Source organism: Xenia sp. Carnegie-2017, unplaced genomic scaffold (assembly GCF_021976095.1).
Source record: "Xenia sp. Carnegie-2017 unplaced genomic scaffold, XeniaSp_v1 HiC_scaffold_14, whole genome shotgun sequence".
Classification (NCBI taxonomy): domain Eukaryota; kingdom Metazoa; phylum Cnidaria; class Anthozoa; order Malacalcyonacea; family Xeniidae; genus Xenia; species Xenia sp. Carnegie-2017.
The window spans coordinates 10,468,964-10,492,992 of NW_025813447.1; the positions used below are offsets into that span (position 1 = coordinate 10,468,964).

At 34.6% G+C, this 24,029-nt stretch overlaps 3 protein-coding genes and 1 long non-coding RNA gene across 4 annotated transcripts; all 4 read right to left on the bottom strand.

Moving 5' to 3' along the window:
- Positions 1–4,827: 4,827 nt before the first annotated feature.
- Positions 4,828–5,620, bottom strand: LOC124435247. Its single transcript, XM_046985187.1, has 3 exons — positions 5,602–5,620; positions 5,338–5,430; positions 4,828–5,087 (listed from the first exon to the last, which is right to left on the bottom strand). The coding sequence occupies exons 1-3, from the start codon at positions 5,603–5,605 to the stop codon at positions 4,828–4,830; spliced, it is 357 nt and encodes a 118-aa protein (XP_046841143.1). The 5' UTR covers positions 5,606–5,620.
- Positions 5,621–9,434: 3,814 nt separating this feature from the next.
- On the bottom strand, positions 9,435–9,609 carry LOC124435633. Its single transcript, XR_006945109.1, has 2 exons — positions 9,561–9,609; positions 9,435–9,483 (listed from the first exon to the last, which is right to left on the bottom strand). It is a non-coding gene; the product is annotated as an uncharacterized LOC124435633 (long non-coding RNA).
- Positions 9,610–17,636: 8,027 nt separating this feature from the next.
- On the bottom strand, positions 17,637–19,692 carry LOC124435248. Its single transcript, XM_046985188.1, has 6 exons — positions 19,589–19,692; positions 19,303–19,341; positions 18,942–19,031; positions 18,537–18,845; positions 18,415–18,461; positions 17,637–17,738 (listed from the first exon to the last, which is right to left on the bottom strand). The coding sequence occupies exons 1-6, from the start codon at positions 19,590–19,592 to the stop codon at positions 17,637–17,639; spliced, it is 591 nt and encodes a 196-aa protein (XP_046841144.1). The 5' UTR covers positions 19,593–19,692.
- A 3,025-nt stretch (positions 19,693–22,717) lies between these two features.
- LOC124435572 lies at positions 22,718–23,777 on the bottom strand. Its single transcript, XM_046985579.1, has 3 exons — positions 23,706–23,777; positions 23,230–23,538; positions 22,718–23,152 (listed from the first exon to the last, which is right to left on the bottom strand). The coding sequence occupies exons 1-3, from the start codon at positions 23,761–23,763 to the stop codon at positions 22,905–22,907; spliced, it is 615 nt and encodes a 204-aa protein (XP_046841535.1). The 5' UTR covers positions 23,764–23,777; the 3' UTR covers positions 22,718–22,904.
- Between the last annotated feature and the right edge of the window lie 252 nt (positions 23,778–24,029).

The following is a 24,029-nucleotide window of genomic DNA, read 5'->3' on the forward strand; positions in this document are numbered from 1 at the left end:
TGTTCATGTTTAAATCAATATTTGAGAAACAATCCGATGATGAATTGTAATAAATTCGAAATATTACTGTGTAAAAAAACTGTCTTGTTTGTTTCTTAAGTATTGAGTTTTGGACCTTTTATTCGGAGGAAGTTTTTTAGTATACTTTATAAAATTTTCGGCTGGTAATGGATTTTATATAATCTCAGAACAACTATTCTTTCTATTTACGAAATTTACTAACATTTGGACTTTGCTGGGGTTTTTTCATTTGTGAAAGTCGTCCACAGATTTCAAAATTGCGAAATGAATCTTGTTTGGTATGGTCATGGCAACAGCGTTAAATTGATTCTTTTTCTGTTTCAAGTTAAATTTCCAATAATCCCTGCTCTGACCTAGAGGTTTTGGACGCCAAAATTGACCGTCTGTTAGGAAAGAGAGATGGAGAGATGTTTGAATGTGGAAAGGGCAAAACAGATCAGCCTGCCTGGGTATGAAGAATTACATAATTCCTTGAACGCGGAAAAATGATAAACTCATGTGATTACTAATAAGGGAATTCAAAAAAAAAGTAAAGCTTTGAGAATAGCTTGAAAGAATATACTCGTAGCTGTGCCTTTCGTGTTAGAATGTTTCTGACTGAAGCCCAGTGCAAACAAAGTCAACATATAGATCCAGCATTTTTGGATACCACATATTGACTTCGTCAGAATCAATTTTTTGTGTGTAATGTTAGCTTGTGCTAAAATTGTGTTAGGTAGTGCTAAAATGCTGACTGTAATTTGAAAGTCGAGGAAAAATTGTTGCTGGAAGTTTTAATTATCGGGGGGAGGGGGAGGGGTATGTGGTGGGATGTGTTTGAAGACACACTGAAAGAGTTGGTCCTATAATGGCATAGGTAGTTCCTGCGATTAGGAAGGGGGATGAGCCATATTCACATGTGCATGCAATAAATAATGCGTATATCGATAGAACTGAAGGCAGAACTTTTACGTGTGAAAATTGCCCCACCCTACCTCCGCCCCTTTATTATCAAGCTGGCTGTGCCACTGATGATATAGTTTGAATTTAGCGGGACCCACAGTCTTATATTCTCAAACAAGCCGTTTTGTTAAAAAAAAAACACACTGGCGGAAGAGACTTTACTTACTTCGATGAATTGCGTAAAACTAAAAGATTGTTCTTTAAATTTGGATGTTTTTTCAAAACTTGGGAGATAGGAGTAGAGATTTTTCGTAATGACAATCAACACGATGCATTTATAAGCGGTAACAACAGACGATTGACGACAATTGTAAGCTGGTGCTGGCTATTTAGTTGAATCAAACATAATGGCGTCGATTAAAGGAAAGGAATGGAGTGTGTACCTACTATTGTTTTGTCATCCGAATGTTCTTATCGACTATTTCCTTGCACATAACTGCATAATTGAGGATGAGTCATTTGCCACAACGCATTTCATTATTTGAAGCATTCTGTTTCAAGAAGTCCATTTGACCTTGAAAATCAAAGAGAAATTGCTTAGAATTTCCGACTTAATTGAGGTGAAATATCGACATTTGCGAATGAGAATTATTTGAATGAGAAGAAATATTTTATGGAAGCGAACGGCCTGGTTTTATATTTCTTCTGCAATCTTCTTTTCATGTCTTTTCCAGCAGTATTCTGCTCATTTCTTTCGAAAGAATAGCTCTCGAAGTTTGTTCAGGCAAAGAGATGGTAGGATGGGGTGGTTTTAAATTTCTTTGCGGCAATTTCTTCCTATGTCTTTCCAGAATCATATCTTATCGAGATTTGCTAAAACAACGAGATAATAGGAATAGTGAGGCTTCAAATTTATTTTCTGCAAATTGATATTCCAGAAGAATATCTCTTTGCTAAAACAAAGAGATGATGGAGTGGCGTGGTTTTGATTACAACGGCGATTTTCTTCTTTTGTATTTCCAGCATCATATATGTCATAGGATCATGTAATTTTGAATTTTCACCGCAATTTTGTCTCATGTCTTTCCACAGCAGAATCTTTTCAAGGTTTTTAAGCAAAGAGCATTTTTACTCTTTCTTTTTTGGCGCATGATACAAAAATAGTTCAATGATACAAGAATAGTTCAAAGTATCATTTTGTGTCTTTTAACTAAGGAAATACTAAGAACTCTTGCAATTATTTCCCTTTTTTGTATTTGAGGTAGAATGTTTTGCAAGAGGATTTGGAGTACCCATATGTTAGTACTTATTGCGGCTTTGTATTATTAGACGTAGTGGGTGTATTTTGACTAATTTCTTTCGTGCTCGGTTTCCGTTCATATCGATGACTCGACATTTAGTACTTCAAGGACTGTCTTCCCTTTTAGAATGAATTTTAAATTTGTTCCGCTCTATTTACATTTTTGTAATGCGTTTTACTTTTCCTAATTTGCGACACCCCGCCTTACGGTCTGCCGTTAATACGGTTATATGACAGTCGTATTTCTGCCAAGCAAAACACTGGTGTATTTTATAACAAACAACCGTTTAATACGACCAACCTTGTCAGTACTGTCCATTCTAAGTGCATTGTGAAGTCCCATTTTAAAAATACGGTCAATTCAATAATTGTGTTAATTGACGGAAATGGAGCATATGGTACATGTTGAAAATAATATAAAAAATTACATCGTATAATTGTTTATAATGTTAATTGTACATTTAAATCTATCGCAGAGACTAAAACAAAAGAATGTATGCAAGCTTCTTTAACTTCTGTTTAGCTTTTAAATTTACAGTAACTTCTGCTTTTTTTGCTTCACCATGGCTGATGAAGTACTCTTAGAGCCTGATTATATGGAGGCGAGCTGGCCCGATAGCGTGCTAGCCCTATGATTTCAAGGGACTGAGAAAAGACCAAAACTGTTAAAATTACAATTGTGATTGCAAAGCGCCACACGTTATCCTGTTGTAATTCGACAATTCTACAAATTCAGTTTGTTTGAATTTTTAAATGTTTCGGTGGTTATTAAATCAGTAAACAGAAATTGTTTGAGATGATTTGTCCTGATGTCGGTATCAAATCTTTCCTAAAATCATTTAACGTTTGGCTCGAGTCTCTGGGCCAGCTATCATGTTATCAGCCCCTTAGCGTTCAAAGAGTTCTTAGGGCGTAGTTATTAGTTGCGATTTTTGTATGAGATGGTGGCATTATAATTTTCAATAAACTATTTAACATATTTTGATGATGTTACGCTTTTATATGGCCATTTTAAAATCCGGGCTAAATTCTCACAACCATTTGAAAACTCCATTAAACCGCAATAGTCGAAACAAGTTCAAAAATTGTAACAGAGTGAGGAAAATGGTGTTGAATTCTCAATGATGTTGAAATGTTACAAAATTTTATCGACGCATCTGGATACAAATGAGAGAATATTTTTTCTGAAGAAGTAATTCGGAAAACGAAATAAATACGGAAGCATAATTCTCAAGCTGTTACTAAGCAGCAAAATATGTTGGAAAGTGAAAAAGCTTGGCAACGAACGACTTTGAATCGAAGAACTTGTCGTGATGACGTAGAGAAAACTTTGTTCAGTCACTCATTGCTGAACAAAATGAATTGCGTAATGTGTTGAATTCAGTTAGGCGCTTAACAGCCGTAGTTCATACCGAAGTGCTGGTAAAAAGTACTGTACAAAAGCTCTAACTCAGATAAATAAATTATGACCAGAAAATATTCTGACGATGTCAGTTTTCCAGAAGTACCTCCAACAAGCAAAGCTGCCTTTAACAACAGAAGAGGGAATTCACTCCATTTCGCATTTAAGATTCCTGTAAACACGAGTTTTGGATTACCACACTAAGTATAAATATTGTAACCAAATAAAATTTTGGCGATTCTAGTATTATAACTGTTGATGACTTGTCCTTAATAATATGTATGCTTTATCGCATAAGCAAACTGAACTCCGGTCAAGGTAGTTCTCCATTTGTTCCATACTTAAAATAATGCAAAAATTGTCATCGTTTTGATGGATGTTAAATCAATCTGATGTATAACTAATTGTGCTGAATGTTAACTAAAAAAAGTAAATTACCAAGTAATAGGTTCACTAATGCCAAGTTTTATGTAATGGTGCTTTTATTTCAAGAAGAGCGTATAAATCTGGCGATACGTTCAATAAAGACTTAATGTTGTCGAGATAATCACCATCCGGAAGTAGTGTACAAGGTTGTTAGGAGGGTAGTATCGTTATCACTTAGTACTGCTGGGCATATTTTGGCGTTGCGAGTACACTGCAGCTTTGTTCTGTTGCTTTAATTTTGAAACTTTATTGAAACATTGATTTATTTTTGATACTTATAAACTTTTTGTGAATTTCTATTATTTCCATCCTGCATTAAACAAAATCAACTAAATTACTGATCTTGATGTTCACTGCACAAATTCGTATACTTTCTTCTCCACTTCCCAAATGCTGAATTAAGGGGACTGTTGTGTTGTGCTCCAGAGATTGCAAGATTTATGTTCTTTAATGACTTCAATCGGGTTTGAACCATCTATGGCATATATATTGACAATCTTCATTGTCTCATTTGCTTTGCAACCAGGCAAGCATTGAGTGAATGGGATAAAGAGATCATTTAATTCAACCTTTGTATATTCACTGTACAGATGAAAACGAGGTTGGATGCTTTGCAATAGTCATTATATTGCCCTCACGTTTGGTGGATTGTATTTTACTTTTGTTGTAAATTCTGTTTCGTTAACTGTAAACACAAAAAGGAAATGCGTTTCAAATTTAGATCTCAGTTTAAATTTCAATTAGAATACAGAAGTCCTTACTTTCGTTTGCTGTAGATTCTTGTGTAGATTAAAGTCTACGGCTGTCGCTTCTTTTCCAGGTAACAAGAAGTGTGATGATATACAATATATTTGTAAAATTTTGTGTAGTTTTTTAAATCAGGAACGACAATCTCGACTTCTATCGTCGTATTTGGTTGGGGCCAGCAAAATACACAATTAGGAATTTTATCTTTATCGATGATACATCGTTGAACTTTAACATAATAGGGCTCCCTGTCCTTGGGAATGTCAGTGAAGTTTTCATTATAAATTGAGACAACTTCTTCCTTGAGGACTATAATTATAGAAAATGAATATTAACGTTGACCATGCCATTTTCATTATGTTTAAAGCCGTCGTTTTTGTACCTAGTGCAGGATATTTCCATCTCCCATTCACGAAATTTAAAAAGATAAACAATCTTGATTTATGAACGAGTACACATTGTTGTTAAAAATACAATAATATGAAAAGCATTACACATTCACCATATTATTTTATGTTTGATTCTAGTTTAATTTCATAGACTTCTATTTTTATCGTACCTAATCCATGGTTTCTTCCATTCACCTTTGCGCTTGTTTCAAAAACAAAGACCACGAACATTACCCAAGTATATATTAAGTTTTCAAAGATACCTTAAAAAGAAGCTTGGTAACAAATAAATAAATTGTGTCTTTACACGCCTCTTTATATTATATAATTATGTATTTCAAATTCGCATTACAGGTTTAATGAAAGATTTTTATAATTAATTACTTGGTAGCACGAACTTTAAATTCGATGATCAAGGTAATCGTTTTACTCACCCATAGTCGCTCTATGATATTTGCAGAGTTGAACGTTACTTACAATGAGCAGGTATAAATCTTACGTAAAAACAATCGCAGCTGTTTTTATTATGAGTGGCGGTGCTCGTACGTGTCATGAAACTTAATCAGCTCTATAATGCACGTCAACACAGCAGGCCACTCTATTTATGAGAGTGAGGGTTCAAGAATCAATCATAATTCAGCTCTAATTCAGCTTTAATGTCATGAAACTTAATCAGCTCTATAATGCATGCCAGCACAGCAGGCCATCTATTTATAGAGTGAGTTTTCAAGAATCAACGACAATTCAGCTCTAATTCAGCTTCTTTAATGTCATGAAACTTAATCAGCTCTATAATGCACGTCAGCACAGCATACCCACAGAGGAGGGGTCAAGAATCAATCATAATCAAGTGTGAAAATGACTATTAGAGCACGCAACAGCAAGCAGGAAGCGCCAAATTAATGAAGGATGCAAACTTCGTATGTTTGTATGTCTGTATGTATGTATGTATGTATGTACGTATTTTCGTATGTATGAGTATGTACGTAACTCTTTACGTAAAACAAATCGCAGCTGTTTTGTTATGAGTGGCGGTGCTCGTACGTGTCATGAAACTTAATCAGCTCTATAATGCACGTCAGCACAGCAGGCCATCTATTCATGAGAGTGAGGGTTCAAGAATCAATCATAATCATGTGAAAAATGACTGTTAGAGCACGCAACAGCCAGCAGGAAAGCTCAATTAATGAAGGAGCGAAATTTTCGTATCTTAGTTTTTCTCTTTATCGCCATATCATCGGTAGGAAGGTGTTAGTTGAGCTAGGTCCTCTGTTTATAATTTGTCAACAACATCAATCGATAGTAGGAAACTAGGTGTTAAAATTAAGGCATGTAAAGTTCAAAAATCTGCTCTAAACACGAAAGGTCATAAAAAATTGAAATTTGCATTTTCGTTATTACAGAATGTCTTTACATGTTTGTAAATGTAGATCGTCCAGGTTGGTATAGTCCTGAGAAGGACTGTTTTTGTTGTTGTTGACCATTTACTTGTTGTTGACATTTACTTTGGTTCAAACCATTTACTTTATTACAGAATGTCTTGTTGAATCAATCGTCGCCATAATTCATCCGCAAGCAGACAGAATAAATCAGCTTGCTAGCATGAATTTGCTGCGACAAATAGAGAAAAGCTATACTTTCCTTTAGTATAATAAGAAAACATATTCCGAATAAAATGTTCATGTTTAACTCAATATTTGAGAAACATTCCGATGATGAATTGTAATAAATTCGAAATATTACTGTGTAAAAAAACTGTCTTGTTTGTTTCTTAAGTATTGAGTTTTGGACCTTTATTCGAGGAAGTTTTTATTATACTTTATAAAATTGTCGGCTGGTAATGGATTATGTATAATCTCAGAACAACTATTCTTTCTATTTACGAAACTTACTAACATTTGGACTTTGCTGGGGTTTTTTCATTTGTGAAAGTTTGGTATTGTAATGGCAACAGCGTTAAATTGATTTTTTTTCTTTTTCGAGTTAAACTTCCAATAATCCCTGCCCTGACCTAGAGGTTTTGGACGCCAAAATTGACCGTCTGTTAGGAAAAAGAGATGGAAAGATGTTTCAATGTGGTAAGGGCAAAACAGATCAGCCGGCTTGGGTATGAAGAATTACATAATTCCTTGAACGCGGAAAAATGATAAATTCATGTGATTACTAATAAGGGAATTCAAGAAAAAGTAAAGCTTTGAATGTAGTTTTAGTGAACGCAATACCTACCAACATTTTATAGACTGTAACATTTCATAGACTATATATGGGCATAAACGTCATTTAGTGTTATATTTAACGACGTTATGTATGACAAGTCGTGTTTGCTAAATTTTTCTAATTTTAATGAATAACATGCACTAAGGAAACTTATAGATTTGACAATGGTTTGCCCTGTCAGAACTGAATACGCGTGTATGCTAATAAATAACGACGAAACGACGATCATGTTTGAGAGAAACTTTTGAGTGAATAGCTCGAGGAAGTAGAACGCCCTAGAGAAAACATCAATGAATTAAGATTCTTATATGGAAAAGACAACAATTAAAGATTTTTGATAAAGCTGCACGAGTTCTTAGACAAGTATACAGTTCATACAACACGTCAATGTAGCTTTCAGCCGTTTCTTGTTTTGTTCTTCATCAATTTTTATGTTATCCTGTTCTAGGCAAAAATTGTGGTCAAAGAAATACGTCAGAAATACTGTGTTTTTTTTTCGACAGAAATGATTTTGCTGCATGGATTAAATCAGACAAATATAGAGACCGTGAAATATGACTCTCTACAATCGTTTCTAATTTTATTTATAATCATTTTTGAGCCTGTAATAGAGTGCTTGTTAAAGAGTTGTTCAATACAAAGTTTATTTGCATACAGTAGAAAGTTCGTCCAATACAAAGTTTATTTGCATACAGTAGAAAGTTCGTCCAATACAAAGTTTATTTCCATACAGTAGAAAGTTCGTCCATACAAGTTTATTTCCCTTACAGTAGAATGTTCGTCCAATACAAAGCTTATTTCCATGTAGTAGAAAGTTCGTCCATCACAAAGTTTATTTCCTTACAGTAGAAAGTTCGTCCAATACAAAGCTTATTTCCATGCAGTAGAAAGTTCGTCCGAATACAAAGTTTATTTCCTTACAGTAGAAAGTTCGTCCAATACAAAGTTTATCGAATAAAGTTTAGATGGCATATATTATTGTTATAGCGGAATGTTTTGCCTTAATTTCTATCTTGACCACAGGAAAATTCAAGTTTGTTATATATCCAGAAGAAATAAATAAAAAATAAGCATGTAGCAGATTACACAAGGTGTGTCTATAATTCCCAAAATAGACAAACGGAGATTTACAAGCTACTTCAAATGCGAGATACCAGGAAAATATAGTTATATCAGTACGCTGATATTAATTTTGTTATTTTAATTGTACTTAGTACCCATCATTTTTCTGCATTTACGCTGACCACGTCACAACTAATTCAAGTCTTCTTCTGGGGTCATTTCCTGTGTCTGCATCGATTTTATTGATGACTCAGTCTGGTTCTCTGTATTCTTCATTTCTTTGATTTGTGTCTTTCAGCAGCATCTATTAAACCATTTCTGATCATGGTTTGACGTCTCTCTTATGCAGTCTTCGCACTTCTTTATTCTTTCCACAAGTCATCAACAAATACATTATTCCTTTTACGACAACACAAATTGCAGTCCAGAATAAGCATTGAAATGAGGACAATTGAGAGGACGAAAGCAGCAAACATCATTTTAGGGATGTGATGTAGAGGAGCAACTTTATTTAACAAAATGTGTTTGATATCTGTGAAGAAATTTTAATAGGAATGAAATAATAAAGAGAATAATGAAACATAAATGCAAGTGTGTACAAGAAGTATACTTCTTAAGTGATGAAACATAACTTTGCGTAGTTTTTCTTACAAGTATATCATAGAGATTCATACCTTCATCATTTCCCTTTGATGTTTATTCAAACTTTGTGATTTCCAAGTGTTTAATATAACAGCCAGTAAATTGCTATCGGTTTGTAATTGCGTAGATGGGCTCCATATTGCAAGATGTATGTCTTTATGATCTTTAAATGCTTATAGAAGCCATTTTTGAGTTTCGTACTAACATTTAGAATGTTCTCTGTTGCTTTGCAACCAGGCAGGCATTGTTTGAATGGTATGAAGAGTTGATCTATATTAACTGCCATGGGTTCACCGGTACATTAAAACGTGGCTGTTGATTCTTGCAGTAGTCATTACATTCTCTAACGTTTGGTGGATTGTATTTAACCTTAGATTTAAATTCTGTTTCGTTAACTGTAAGAACAAAATGAAGTTTTTAAGTTAAGCTGTGGTTATTCAACGTCATTCTCACATTTAGTAATCTGGCTTACTTTCGTTTGAAGTAAGGTTCTTGTGTAAATCAAAATTCATTGGCTGGCCTAACCACCTCTTCCAGTCACAAGAAATGTGATCGTAGACAGTATATTTATAAAACTTCTTGTAGTTTTTTAAATCAGGCACAACAATCTCAATTTCTTTCATTTTTGTGGGTTGAGGATAACGTTCGGGACCTGGAACATTGTAAATCGTCGTCTTCATGTTGAGTACACATCGATGAACCTTTTACATAAAATGGCTCCCTGTCCTTGGGAATATTTGTGAAGTTTTTGCTGTAAATTGAGACAACTTCATCTTCGAGGGCTGGATATTAAAAAAGTTATTATTCAATAAAGTGAACTATATCTTCAAAAACCTGTCGCTGTGTAAATGAATAATAAAAGTCATTTGTTTTCCTACCTAATCCATTGTTTCCTCCATTAACGTTTTTGCTGCATAAGACAAATGTAAACCACCCATAATGCCTGTGAAAAGTTGGCAATGGTACCTTAAACAAGATAAACGTTCGCTTGTTAAATCAACGAGCCCGTTTCCTCGCTATTTTTACGTTGTATAAAGTTAGATTGCGTGTTTTATTAAAGCAAAAAGCGTTTCACGAGAGGTTTGTTTCGATCAATTTAATATTTACACCAATTTTGTGTGTCCGAGGTGATTGAAGTCAGTGATCTAACATTAATCTTGTCAAATAAAGTATCTTTATTAGCAATGAAAATTTTGTCAATTGATATCTATTACGGTATATTTATTAAGCCTACAATCATAGTTACGACTGTCACAATTGCAAAGCATTTTTACGTACCCATTTTTTTCAGATTCTGGTTCACTTCAAGATACAACAAGTAAGTTTCTTTTCTTGTTACTTAACACCTCACAAATCTGCTGTTTATGCCTGATTGTATTGTTACAAAACGCTGCCTTATTTTATACCGTACTTAATTGTATCAAAGGTATGCTTGACCTCCCATGGTTAACCGCACCGAAAAAAAATTTTTTTTCTCGTCGAAGGACATCCTTCGACTGTTTTAGTACTTGGTAGGAAGCTATGTACTGCTCGAACAAACCTTTCCTTTTGTGGGCGAATTGCTGCAGCTACATAATTATGATGATTCATGTACGCTCCGAAATTGTTAATTGTTTAATATTACTGTATTTAAAATAATCATGCATTGTTCAGCTTAATAATTTTGTAATGTTTAGGAGCCGTTTGTTACTTTGAATTTTTGTCGGTATTGTCTGGGCCATACGAAGGTTGAAAATTGGGAGGCTTCATTCATGTATGCATATATAAATTATAACATGCTCATATGAATGTGAACCTCCTTAATTATCGATCTTCCTACGACCATGATGGCACAATAACCACCGCTTTACGTTCTTATATGAACTACATTAAAATATAGAATGTGTACTGCATCTTAAACTGTGTAAAATTCGGACACATTAATCCGCGAGGCACTTCAACGGAAGCCTTGATGTTTGAAAGAGCATCTTCACATCAATTATGGGAAGAGGTTTTATTTGCCACTCTTGTTTGTTTGGAATGTGATGCTAATTAAGTGGGACTTTCTAAGATCACTTTGTATTAAATTCTTCGGTGGTCTGAATTTCTCTCCCACAAAATATATTTGGAGAATTCTTTACCAAATTAGAGAATCGATGATACAATTGAAGTGAGACGGATGTAGTAATTGTGTGAAGAGCAATTTATTATTATCTCGTTTGTATGAGCTCGATCAAGATTAAAAATATTAAGAATTCCTGTTTCGTTCATTCTCATTTTGTCTATTTTGGTTTGACCGCCATGGTTCCGAATATTTCGCAGATTGAATCTAACTGAAACATGTGTGAAGTCAACGTGAAAAAATATTTAAATGCATGGGTAAGAAAAAGTTTAGAAATGTGGTGTATCACCCGTGGGTAGACCGGAATGGTCATTATTGCACATTTTTGATTTAATTTTTCTCACTCATGGTAGTGGTCAAGGTTTTTAGGTGCGGTGTGTTATGCAACCATTTAATTGCAAATTAATCTGCTAATGATTAGTTTCTCTCCGATACGTCGTAAATAGAAACATTTTACTTCTGTTGAATGCACTATAGAGGCTATTTATGTTGATGATTATTTCATTAGTGAAAAAGGCTTTAATTTTTCTTATCATTTTGAACGTTTTAAATAAAATAATGCAGTTAAATATAAATTCTGGCAATATGCTATTGTATGAATGTGAAAAGATGTATTTTTATGTCGATTGAAGGTAAATTGGACAAAAAATGCATTTAACACATCTAATAAAATTTTTCAGTTTATTTTCAATAGGAAGTGCATGTTATAATGGTCAACTTCATACCAACATATCTTGACGACGATCTGTAAAAATTTGGCCGTAGCGACTATTTCTTTCTCTTTTTCAGTAAGTTTTTCCCATGGATGATGCTGCTATGGTTTGCCAAATAGTTTATCACAACAAATTAGGTTTGCGGGGCGATGGTCATAATAATGATAATTTTGTATCATTTCTAATTTTGAAAACATTTGTCACACCCTACTTGTTTTTTCAGAATGCGGCTTGCTTAACATTGTCAACACATATTGGGTATGTTTTTTCCTTTTTCGTATCAACAATTATTGTCTGCTGCTGCTGCTAGCTTATGTACATTATGTTTTTCTTTTACTATGCTGTTAACGTTGCTTTACAGTAATAGTTATATTTCATATTCTGGCTTGTTGCATGTCCTAAATCATGATCAAAATTTTTCTCTGGTTTGTTTCCATACTTGTCTTTATACGACATTTCAACCAACATTCCGCTCCTGTAAATTTTATAGACATGCGCCCACTCAATTAGAGTTATATATAATTATATAATTATTTTGAAGGATGTTCCTTCATTTTTTTGTTGCCCTGTTGTCAATCATATAAAATGTAGATACTGTTCGACGTTTGTTGAACAAGCTACTACTTTTTACACTTCGTCCCAAACAAAGCTTTTTGTTTGCATGAGCCGAACGGTAAAGAGATCCTTAATAAGTTAAATATTGTCATCTGTGATATTGTGTTGAACAAACTATCAAAGTGCGTGCGTTTAGGCAAATAACATGGTTGTTTTCGTCAGGCGCTATGTATGATTGTCGTAATTAACACGAATTCGATTTCCGCTCGGCAAGTCTCTCGCTACTATTTTAAATAATCGCTATAATAATGGAGCACTCGAAGCATTTAGAAAATTCCAACGACTTGAACTTAAGCTGGGAAAAGCCAAACTCGACTTGGATTTTCTTACGACATGCAGAAAGCGCTCTGTGATACCAAGATTTCTGTGGTTTAAAGTAGCTAGTCGTCGTTTACAAAACTCTAGCGCTTATCACCAATGCCAAAATAAACTCCTTCAAGAAGAAATAAACGGGAAACACGCTTGCATACGCGTCCTCTCAGCATGGTGTGGCTATTGGCAGTCCATTGGGCCCTCTCTTTGCTGATATATTCATGTCATCTCACGAACAATCCTGGCTTAATAAATGTCCTTCTTCATTCAAACCACTACTTTACCGACGCTAAGTTGACAACTGTTTTTTACTTTTTCATCCCTCCGATCACGTCCCTCTCTTTCTTGACTATCTGAACCGAGAGCACCCTAACATCACATTTACAGCTGAAATCGAACAAAACAGAAAACTATCATTTCTTGACATTGACATCTCTCGCACTAATGGAAAATTCACCACTTCCTTCTACCGCAAACCTACTTTCACTGGCCTCTTCACTAACTTCCACAGCTTCATCCCACTTACTTCCAAACTTTCACTAGTCTCCTGCTTACTACACCGCATCTTCAACCTTTGTTCTACTTACGAAAATTTTCATACACAACTCGAATTTACCAGAAAATCACTCACCAAAAACGGTTTTCCTTCACACATAATTGACCAAATCACACGTCGCTTCCTTAACAACACCTTTGCCCCTAAACCACCTGTCTTGACTGCTCACAAAATGCCCATCTATTTCTGTCTTCCTTTCACCGGCATACACTCCCTTCAAATTCGCATACAAATCAATAGCCTTTGTGCTGCAGCCTTCGCACATATATCTATTAAATTTGTTTTCCGCCCTTGCGAACGTATCTCTTCTTTCTTCCCCTTTAAGGACAAAATTCTCAAACCTCTGAGATCTGGTGTAGTCTATTTATTCAAGTGTCGAAGCTGCAACGCCTCGTATGTGGGTCAAACCACACGCCATCTACACACCAGATTTTCGGAGCATATGGGAATATCCCCCCTTACAGGCAACCAAGTTTCCCACCCTGCGTTATTAAGCATTTTTGCTCACATTAACGCAACTGGACACACCCCCAAATTAGACGACTTTAATATAATCTCCTCTTCCAACGATTCTTATGAACTCTCCATTCATGAGAACCTTCTAATCAATAAATACAAGCCTTCACTTAATGTGCAAGGAAATTCCATTCCACTTAACCTCTTTTAATCTCTCTTTATTTTACTTCCTAACTTCCTTATGATATAATCCATTTGACACCGCCTCCTTTCGTAGTAATTTAACACCTTTTTGTAAATATAATATTTTGTCTTAACATCCTATTTATTATTTGTCTTGAGTAAAGACGAAACGTTACAATAAATTCAATTTTACAATTTTTCTGGTCTATTTCTATGGCTCTAATCAAAACTTTGTTGGGCATTAATTTCTATTACACGAATTCGATTTCCACTCGGCAAGTCTCTCGCTACTCTTTTAATAGTAGTTTTAGGCGGCGCTGTACAAACTCTCTTTAATAGCGGGCTGTCTGCAAGGATCTGTCCTTTGTATTTAGATACAGTTCATGCGTACTAAATTCATATTTTGTCTTATTGACATCTTGTTTGTGTCATGTCTTCGCTTGCGGTAACACTCTGCATTCTGCTCTCTTTTGATTTCAATTTTCTTCCAGCTTGATATCCAAGACTTGATCTGGATCTCTGCGCTCTAGATCTCTTTTTCTCGCCATTTTCTCCTTTGCAACAATCTACACAATCATCTCGATCATAGTTTGCTTGCTTTTGATGCAATCTTTGCACTCCTTTTTCTTCCCACAAGTCAACAACAAATACATTATTCCTTTTTTACGACAACACGGTTGCAGTCCAGAATGAGTATTGAAATGAGGACAATTGAGAGAGCAAAAGCAGCAACCATTATTTTAGGTGATGTGATGTAGAGGAACAATCTTTTATTTAACAAAATGTGTTTGATATCTGTGAAGAAATTTTAAGAGGAATGAAATAATAAAGAGAATGATGAAACATAAATGCAAGTGTTTACAAGAAGTATACTTCTTAAGTGATGAACATAACTTGTCGTAAAAATGGCGTGGCATGCGCTTTTTACTTCCGGTTCAATCTACGACGGCAGTTGTGTTGACGGCTTCGACGTGAAAACATATCATGTCTATGTTATTCGCCTTAGCTTTGCTTCGACAATATTATTGATATCGATCTGAATATTGATGTCATGCCCTACCTCATCCAACAATTGTATATTACGATGTATTTATGAAATCTACATATGTATTACAATTTCCACAATTGCAAAGCATTGTTTTTACTTACCCATTTTTTTCAGATTCTGGTTCACTTCAAGATACAACAAACAAGTAAGTTTCTTTTCTTGTTACTTAACACCTCACAAGTCTGCTGTTTATGCCTGTTTGTATTGCTACAAAACGCTGCCTCATTTTATACCGTACTCAATTGTATTTAAGGTATAATTCACCTTGCGGTAGTAAACCCCAACGAAAAAAAATTTTTCTCTCCTCGAAGTACATTTACCTAACATTTCCTGTTGTGGGCGAATTGCTGCCGTAACATGATTATGATGATTCATGCACTTGTCGAAATTGTTAATTGTTTATTATTACTGTATTTGAAATAATCATGCATTGTTCCAGATGTAAACGATAACATTCTCACGAATGTGAACCTCCTTAATTATCGATCTTCCTACTGTCACGATGGCACAATAACCAACACCTTACGTTCGTTGGTACAAAACTGTATTGAATATAGAATGTGTACACCAAGTGTAAAATTTGGCTCACGACACCCTGCAAGGCACTTCAACGGAAGCCTTGATGTTTGAAAGAGCATCTTAGAGGGACAATACATATACTGTCAAAACGGACCCGTGCTGACGCACGACTCTCAGAATTTTCCTCTGGCTTCTTTCACACTGCAAAAATGCTTGAGTAAATTATACACAATGTTTGAGTAACTCGAATTCGTACGCAATTTTTTGAGTAAGTTTCACTCATTGTGGCGTAATGATCAATTTTACTCTTTTCTGGATTAAAGCTGTTAGTCAAAATTTTTAGTAGTTGTTATCGCTGAGTAATTGGTACTCACTTTGAACGAGTTTGTTTTACTCAGCAATTAAGCGTACTTTTACTTAAAACGTGAGTCAGTCATTCTCAATCAATATTTTAAGTAAAACTCTTAGATTATAAAATTTCTTTGTCGTAATGTGAAAATATAAAAACAAACATCTTTTTTACAAGTTTGAAAATTTTACCATCCAATGGTTTACGCTATACAGGCTTTGTGCAACCGGCCCCTGTTGAGTAAATTGATTCTTACTCATTTTTTCTTGAGTAAGATAAATAAGAGATTTTTAAATTCGAAAAACAGCACGCGCAAAACATTCGAGAAAAAGGCGTGCTACAGCACGGGGTAAACGCACAGTGTTCACGTGTAACATTTGGTCATTCAAATAATTCATGAAGTGTCCTAATTTATTGTGAGGAGGGGAGGGGGGTGTTTTTGAGTGGTATTTCTAAGTGTTTCTTCCTATTAGAATTGCAGAGTTGGTATTATGTCCGTGCCACTTCGTAATAAAATTCATGTTTTTCAAGTGGTTAGTGAGAGCGTTCGTAATATTGACTGATTCGCACGTCCATATAAATGGTCGACAAAGAGCAGAACTATCAACTGTACGTGTTTGTCTATTGTGCAAAAAAGAACTTGACCAAGCATGCCTAAGGTCTGACTGGAATTTATCACTGTTGCATATTTTAATTTATCAACTGTCCTATACTCTAAAAGAGAGAAATCAAACACTTTTTGGTCAACAGTATCGTTTGCTATAAAAACTTAATTATCTAAACAACTTTCGATAGTCGCGGTTAATGAAAAATCAACAGCGCTTTATGCATATGGCTATGTTGTAAAATTTAAGTAGCCATGTTTCATGGAATGGCTGTCGATAACAAAAATTTTTAGAGTGTGACAACAAAAAGACGTCGTGAAAATGGCGTGGCATGCGCTTTTTACTTCCGGTTCAATCTACGACGGCAGTTGTGTTGACGGCTTCGACGTGAAAACATACAATTTGACGTCGTATCGGCGACGGAATTATTTTTGATATTTGCCTCTCCTAAATTATTATATAGGCCTACATATATTCATTTAAGAAAAACAGCGAATGTTTTGTTTCCTAAAGCGAAAAAAAACACAAACAAATAAACAAAGTGGGTCTGCCCTAATTTCGGGGCTTCCTCGAGTCAAAACAATTTTAGTCACAAAAGCCGCATGTCGATGATTTTGCTTTTATTTATAATTTTTTAAAAATATAAATATTTTTATATCCAATTTGAATTATTGATGGATTTTATTTACATTTAACAAATGATGAAATTTTGATTATCTTGAAAATGTTCACTTCTATTATTTCAAGGGAAGCCACATGAATGATGTTTTGAACAATTAATGGTGATATGCAGAGTTACAGAAACCATGAAACTTTCTATTCACTTTCGTGTTATTCTAGAAAAATCCCATCTTACAAGAAAGGAACAATAAAAGAAATATGTGAAGTGCCTGAACTTTTAGAGAGTAATTTCAGTGCTTTTAATAATACTTTTAGGCGTGGGGTGTACATACACTCTTTAATAGCGGCTGGCTCAGGATGAGAGAGTTTGTTGTATTTGTATATAGTTCATACATTCTAAATTCATATTTTCTCTTATTGGCATCTTGTTTGTGTCATGTCTTCGCTTGCGGTTACACTCTGCATTCTTCTCACTCTTTTGCATTCATCTTCTTCTCTCCAGCCTGATATCCAAGACTTGATCCGGATCTCTGCGCTCTCTTTTTCTCTCTGTTTTTCTCCTTTGCAACAATCTACACAATCATTTCGATCATAGTTTGCTTTGTTTTTCAAGTATCTTTGCACTCTTTTTTCTTCCCAAGTCAACAACAAATACATTATTCCTTTTTTACGACAACACAGACTGCAGTCCAGAATAAGTATTGAAATAAGGACAATTGTGAGAACAAAAGCAGCAAAAATCATTTTGGGTGATGTGATGTAGAGGAGCAATCCTTTATTTAACAAAATGTGTTTGATATCTATGAAGAAATTTTAATAGGAATGAAATAATAAAGAGAATAATGAAACATAAATGCAAGTGCTTGCAAGAAGTATACTTCTTAAGTGATGAACATAACATTGCGTAGTTTTTTCTTATAAGTACATCATAGAGATTCATACCTTCATCACCTTTGATGTTTAGTGAAACTTTGTGATTTCGAGGTGTTCAAACAGCAAGTAAATTGCTATCGGTTTGTGATTGCGTAGATGGGCTCCAAGGATTGCAAGATGTATGTTTTATGATAATGAAATGCGTATAGAAGCCAGTTTTGAGTTTCGTTCTAACATTGAGAATGTTCTCTGTTGCTTTGCAACCAGGCAGGCATTGTTTGAATGGTATGAAGAGTTGATCTATATTAACTGCCATGGGTTCACTGTGTACATAAAACGTGGCTGTTGATTCTTGCAGTAGCATTACATCCTCACGTTTGGTGGATTGTATTTAACCTTAGATTTAAATTCTGTTTCGTTAACTGTAAGAACAAAATGAAGTTTTTAAGTTGCTGTGGTTATTCAACGTCATTCTCACATTCAGTAATCCGGCTTACTTTCGTTTGAAGTAAGGTTCTTGTGTAAATCAAAGTTCATTGGCTGGCCTAACCACTTCTTCCAGTTACAAGAAATGTGATCGTAGACAATATATTTATAAAACTTCTTGTAGTTTTTTAAATCAGGCACAACAATCTCAATTTCTTTCATTTTTGTGGGTTGGGGATAATATTCGAGACCTGGAACATTGTAACCGTCGTATTTCATGTTGAGTACACATCGATGAACCTTTAAATAAAATGGCTCCCTGTCCTTGGGAATATTTGTGAAGTTTTTGCTGTAAATTGAGACAACTTCATCTTCGAGGGCTGGATATTGAAAAAGTTATTATTCAATAAAGTGAACTATATCTTCAAAAACCTGTCGCTGTGTAAATGAATAATAAAAGTCATTTGTTTTCCTACCTAATCCATTGTTTCCTCCATTAACGTTTTTGCTGCATAAGACAAATGCGAAAACCACCCATAATGCCTGTGAAAAGTTGGCAATGGCACCTAAACGAGATAAACGTTAACTTGTTAAATCAAAGAGCCTGTTTCATGGCTATTTTTACGTTGTATAAAGTTAGATTGCGTGTTTTATTAAAGCATAGCAAGGGTTTCACGAGAGGATGCTTCGGTTAATCTAATATTAATACTAATTTTGTGTATTCGAGGTGATTCAAGTCAGTGAACTAAGGCCCCGTCCATTTATAGCCCAATGTCAATTTATATGTCCCCATTATTATTCACTATGTAAACATTGACCGTTTTATTGGTCAAGTACCTGCAAATAATTCTTGATACTGTAATTGTGACATCGTATCTACAAAGAGTTTGTTAAGATGACTAATAATACAAATATTAAATTCAGCTTTCATATGATATCAAGGATTATTTATACTTCGGTCTATGTTATTCGCCTTAGCTTTGCTTTTCGACAATATTATTGATATCGATCTGAATATTGATGTCATGCCCAACCTCATCCAACAATTGTATATTACGATGTATTTATGAAATCTACATATGTATTACAATTTCCACAATTGCAAAGCATTATTTTTACTTACCCATTTTTTTCAGATTCTGGTTCACTTCAAGATACAACAAACAAGTAAGTTTCTTTTCTTGTTACTTAACACCTCACAAGTCTGCTGTTTATGCCTGTTTGTATTGCTACAAAATGCTGCCTCATTTTATACCGTACTCAATTGTATTTAAGGTATAATTCACCTCCTTGCGGTAAACCCCAACGAAAAAAATTTTTCTCTCCTCGAAGTACATTTACCTAACATTTCCTGTTGTGGGCGAATTGCTGCCGTAACATGATTATGATGATTCATGCACTTGTTGAAATTGTTAATTGTTTATTATTACTGTATTTGAAATAATCATGCATTGTTCCAGATAAACGATAACATTCTCTCATGAATGTGAACCTCCTTAATTATCAATCTTCCTACTGTCACGATAGCACAATAACCAACACCTTACGTTCGTTGGTACAAAACTGTATTGAATATAGAATGTGTACACCAAGTGTAAAATTTGGCTCACGACACCCTGCAAGGCACTTCAACGGAAGCCTTGATGTTTGAAAGAGCATCTTAGAGGACAATACATATACTGTCAAACGGACCCGTGCTGACGCACGACTCTCAGAATTTCCCTCTGGCTTCTTTCACACTGCAAAAATGCTTGAGTAAATTATACACAATGTTTGAGTAACTCGAATTCGTACGCAACTTTTTGAGTAAGTTTCACTCATTGTGGCGTAATGATCAATTTTACTCTTTTCTGGATTAAAGCTGTTAGTCAAAATTTTTAGTAGTTGTTATCGCTGAGTAATTGGTACTCACTTTGAACGAGTTTTTTACTCAGCAATTAAGCGTACTTTTACTTAAAACGTGAGTCAGTCATTCTCAATCAATATTTTAAGTAAAACTCTTAGATTATAAAATTTCTTTGTCGTAATGTGAAAATATAAAAACAAACATCTTTTTTACAAGTTTGAAAATTTTACCATCCAATGGTTTACGCTATACAGGCTTGTGCAACCGGCCCCTGTTGAGTAAATTGATTCTTACTCATTTTTTCTTGAGTAAGATAAATAAGAGATTTTTAAATTCGAAAAACAGCACGCGCAAAACATTCGAGAAAAAGGCGTGCTACAGCACGGGGTAAACGCACAGTGTTCACGTGTAACATTTGGTCATTCAAATAATTCATGAAGTGTCCTAATTTATTGTGAGGAGGGGAGGGGGGTGTTTTTGAGTGGTATTTCTGAGTGTTTCTTCCTATTAGAATTGCAGAGTTGGTATTATGTCCGTGCCACTTCGTATTAAAATTCATGTTTTTCAAGTGGTTAGTGAGAGCGTTCGTAATATTGACTAATTCGCACACCATATAAATGGTGGTGACAAAGAGCAGAACTATCGACTGTACGTGTTTGTCTATTGTGCAAAAAAGAACTTGACCAAGCATGCCTAAGGTCTAACTGGAATTTATCGCTGTTGCATATTTTAATTTATCAACTGTCCTATACTCTGAAAGAGAGAAATCAAACACTTTTTGGTCAACAGTATCGTTTGCTATAATAACGGAATTATATTAACGACTATCGATAGTCGCGGTTAATGAAAAAAACAACAGCGCTTTATGCATATGGCTATGTTGTAAAATTTAAGTAGCCATATTTCATGGAATGGCTGTCAATAACAAAAATTTTTCAACGTCAGTAAAATCTTTGCGACTTTCGGTGATCTATTTTAAGACGCCATGAAAATGGCGTGGCATGCGCTTTACTTCCGGTTCAATCTACGACGGCAGTTGTGTTGACGGCTTCGACGTGAAAACATACAATTTGACGTCGTGTCGGCGACGGAATTATTTTGATATTTGCCTCTCCTAAAATATTATATAGGCCTACATATATTCATTTAAGAAAACATGAATGTTTTATTTCCTAAAGCGAAAAAACACAAACAAATAAACAAAGTGAGGTCTGCCCCTAATTTCGGGGCTTCCTCGAGTCAAAACAATTTTAGTCACAAAGCCGCATTTCGATGATTTTGCTTTTATTTATAATTTTAAAAATAAATATACTGCAGTATATTTTGATATCAAAATTTGGTTTAAAAATCATCGGAAAACACGATTCAGCAGGAAAAATGCCGAAATGGATGAAACTTGTTTCATACTATGATTTAACGAAGTCCTACAAAAGGTTTGCTAAATCATAAATACTTTACGACGTGGTGGCGTCCTAGACCCAGATCCCTCGCGAAAATTTGACGACTTATTAGTCGAAACGTCGTTTTTGCTAAATCACTTTATTGCTCAAGGGAGGAGGCTCTGCTAAGGGAGTTTGGACTGCCTTAAACCAGTTTGTTTTTGAGATATTTAAATGCTTTTTATGAAAATACAATTATCTCCCTTGATGAATCAATTCAAGACAAAAAAAAGATAGAAACAGAGTTACAGAAACCATGAAACTTTCATTCACTTTCGTGTTATTCTAGAAAAATCCCATCTTACAAGAAAGGAACAATAAAAGAAATATGTGAAGTGCCTGAACTTTAGAGAGAGTAATTTCAGTGCTTTTAATAATACTTTTAGGCGTGGGGGATGTACAAACACTCTTTAATAGCGGGGCTGTCTGCAAGGAGAGAGTTTGTTGTATTTGTATATAGTTCATACATTCTAAATTCATATTTTCTCTTATTGGCATCTTGTTTTGTGTCATGTCTCGCTTCAGGTTACACTCTGCATTCTTCTCACTCTTTTGCATTCATCCTCTTCTCTCCAGCCTGATATCCAAGACTTGATCCGGATCTCTGCTCTCTTTTCTCTCTGTTTCTCCTTTGCAACAATCTACACAATCATTTCGATCATAGTTTGCTTGCTTTTGATGCAATCTTTGCACTCCTTTTTCTTTCCACAAGTCAACAACAAATACATTATTCCTTTTTTACGACAACACAGACTGCAGTCAGAATAAGTATTGAAATGAGGACAATTGTGAGAACAAAAGCGCAAAAAAATCATTTTGGGTGATGCGGGAGTAGAGGAACAATCCTTTATTTAACAAAATGTGTTTGATATCTGTGAAGAAATTTTAATAGGAATGAAGTAATAAAGAGAATGATGAAACATAAATGCAAGTGTGTACAAAAGTATACTTCTTTAAGTGATGAACATAACTTTGCTTTGTTTTTTCTTACAAGTATATCATAGAGATTCATACCTTCATCACTTCCCCTTTGATGTTTATTCAAACTGTGTGATTTCGAGATGTTTAAAACAGCCAGTAAATTGCTATCGGTTTGTGATTGCGTAGATGGGCTCCAAGGATTGCAAGATGTATGTCTTATGATCTTTAAATGCTTATAGAATGCGCAAGAATGCGCAAGATGTATGTCCATTTTTGAGTTTCGTGCTAGCATTGCGAATGTTCTCTGTTGCTTTGCAACCAGGCAGGCATTGTTTGAATGGTATGAAAAGTTGATCTATATTAACTGCCATGGGTTCACTGTGTACATTAAAACGTGGCTGTTGATTCTTGCAGTAGTCATTACATCCTCTCACGTTTGGTGGATTGTATTTAACCTTAGATTTAAATTCTGTTTCGTTAACTGTAAGAAAAAAATGAAGTTTTTAAGTTAAGCTGTGGCTATTCAACGTCATTCTCACATTCAGTAATCCGGCTTACTTTCGTTTGAAGTAAGGTTCTTGTGTAAATCAAAGTTCATTGGCTGGCCTAACCACTTCTTCCAGTTACAAGAAATGTGATCGTAGACAATATATTTATAAAACTTCTTGTAGCTTTTTAAATCAGCAACGACGATCTCAATTTCTTTCATTTTTGTGGGTTGGGGATAATATTCGAGACCTGGAACATTGTAACCGTCGTCTGTCATGTTGAGTACACATCGATGTACCTTTACATAAAATGGCTCCCTGTCCTTGGGAATATTTGTGAAGTTTTTGCTGTAAATTGAGACAACTTCATCTTCAAGTGCTAAATATTAAAAATATACATAATGGTATATCGTTTAAGCGTTGAACTTTGACTATATCATTAAAATTTGCTTAAGAAACTAAATTGTTGTTAATAAATTGCAAACATATATTGTTATTTATACATGACTTTATGGATCAACATGTCAAAAGCCGTCGTCTTCATACCTAATCCACGGCTTTCTGCATTCGCGTTTTTGCTGTTTGAGACAAATATCAAAGCCATACATAATGCTTGTGTGTATTTGAAATACAAAAGATTACCTAAACAAGAGAGAAATTTTTCGTTAGTGACAAGGCTTTATGTTCATTATTTCGTACATTTTAGGGTAGTTTAAATTTATTAAACGACCACGTAAAGTGAAATACTTTATCTCTTATTTTGTATGGAGGAACTTGATCGAAAATCGCTGCAGGTTGATTGATAAATTTCCATGTATCGATTATTTAAATATTTTGTTAATTTGTTTTATTTTTTTTTCACTTTGTACA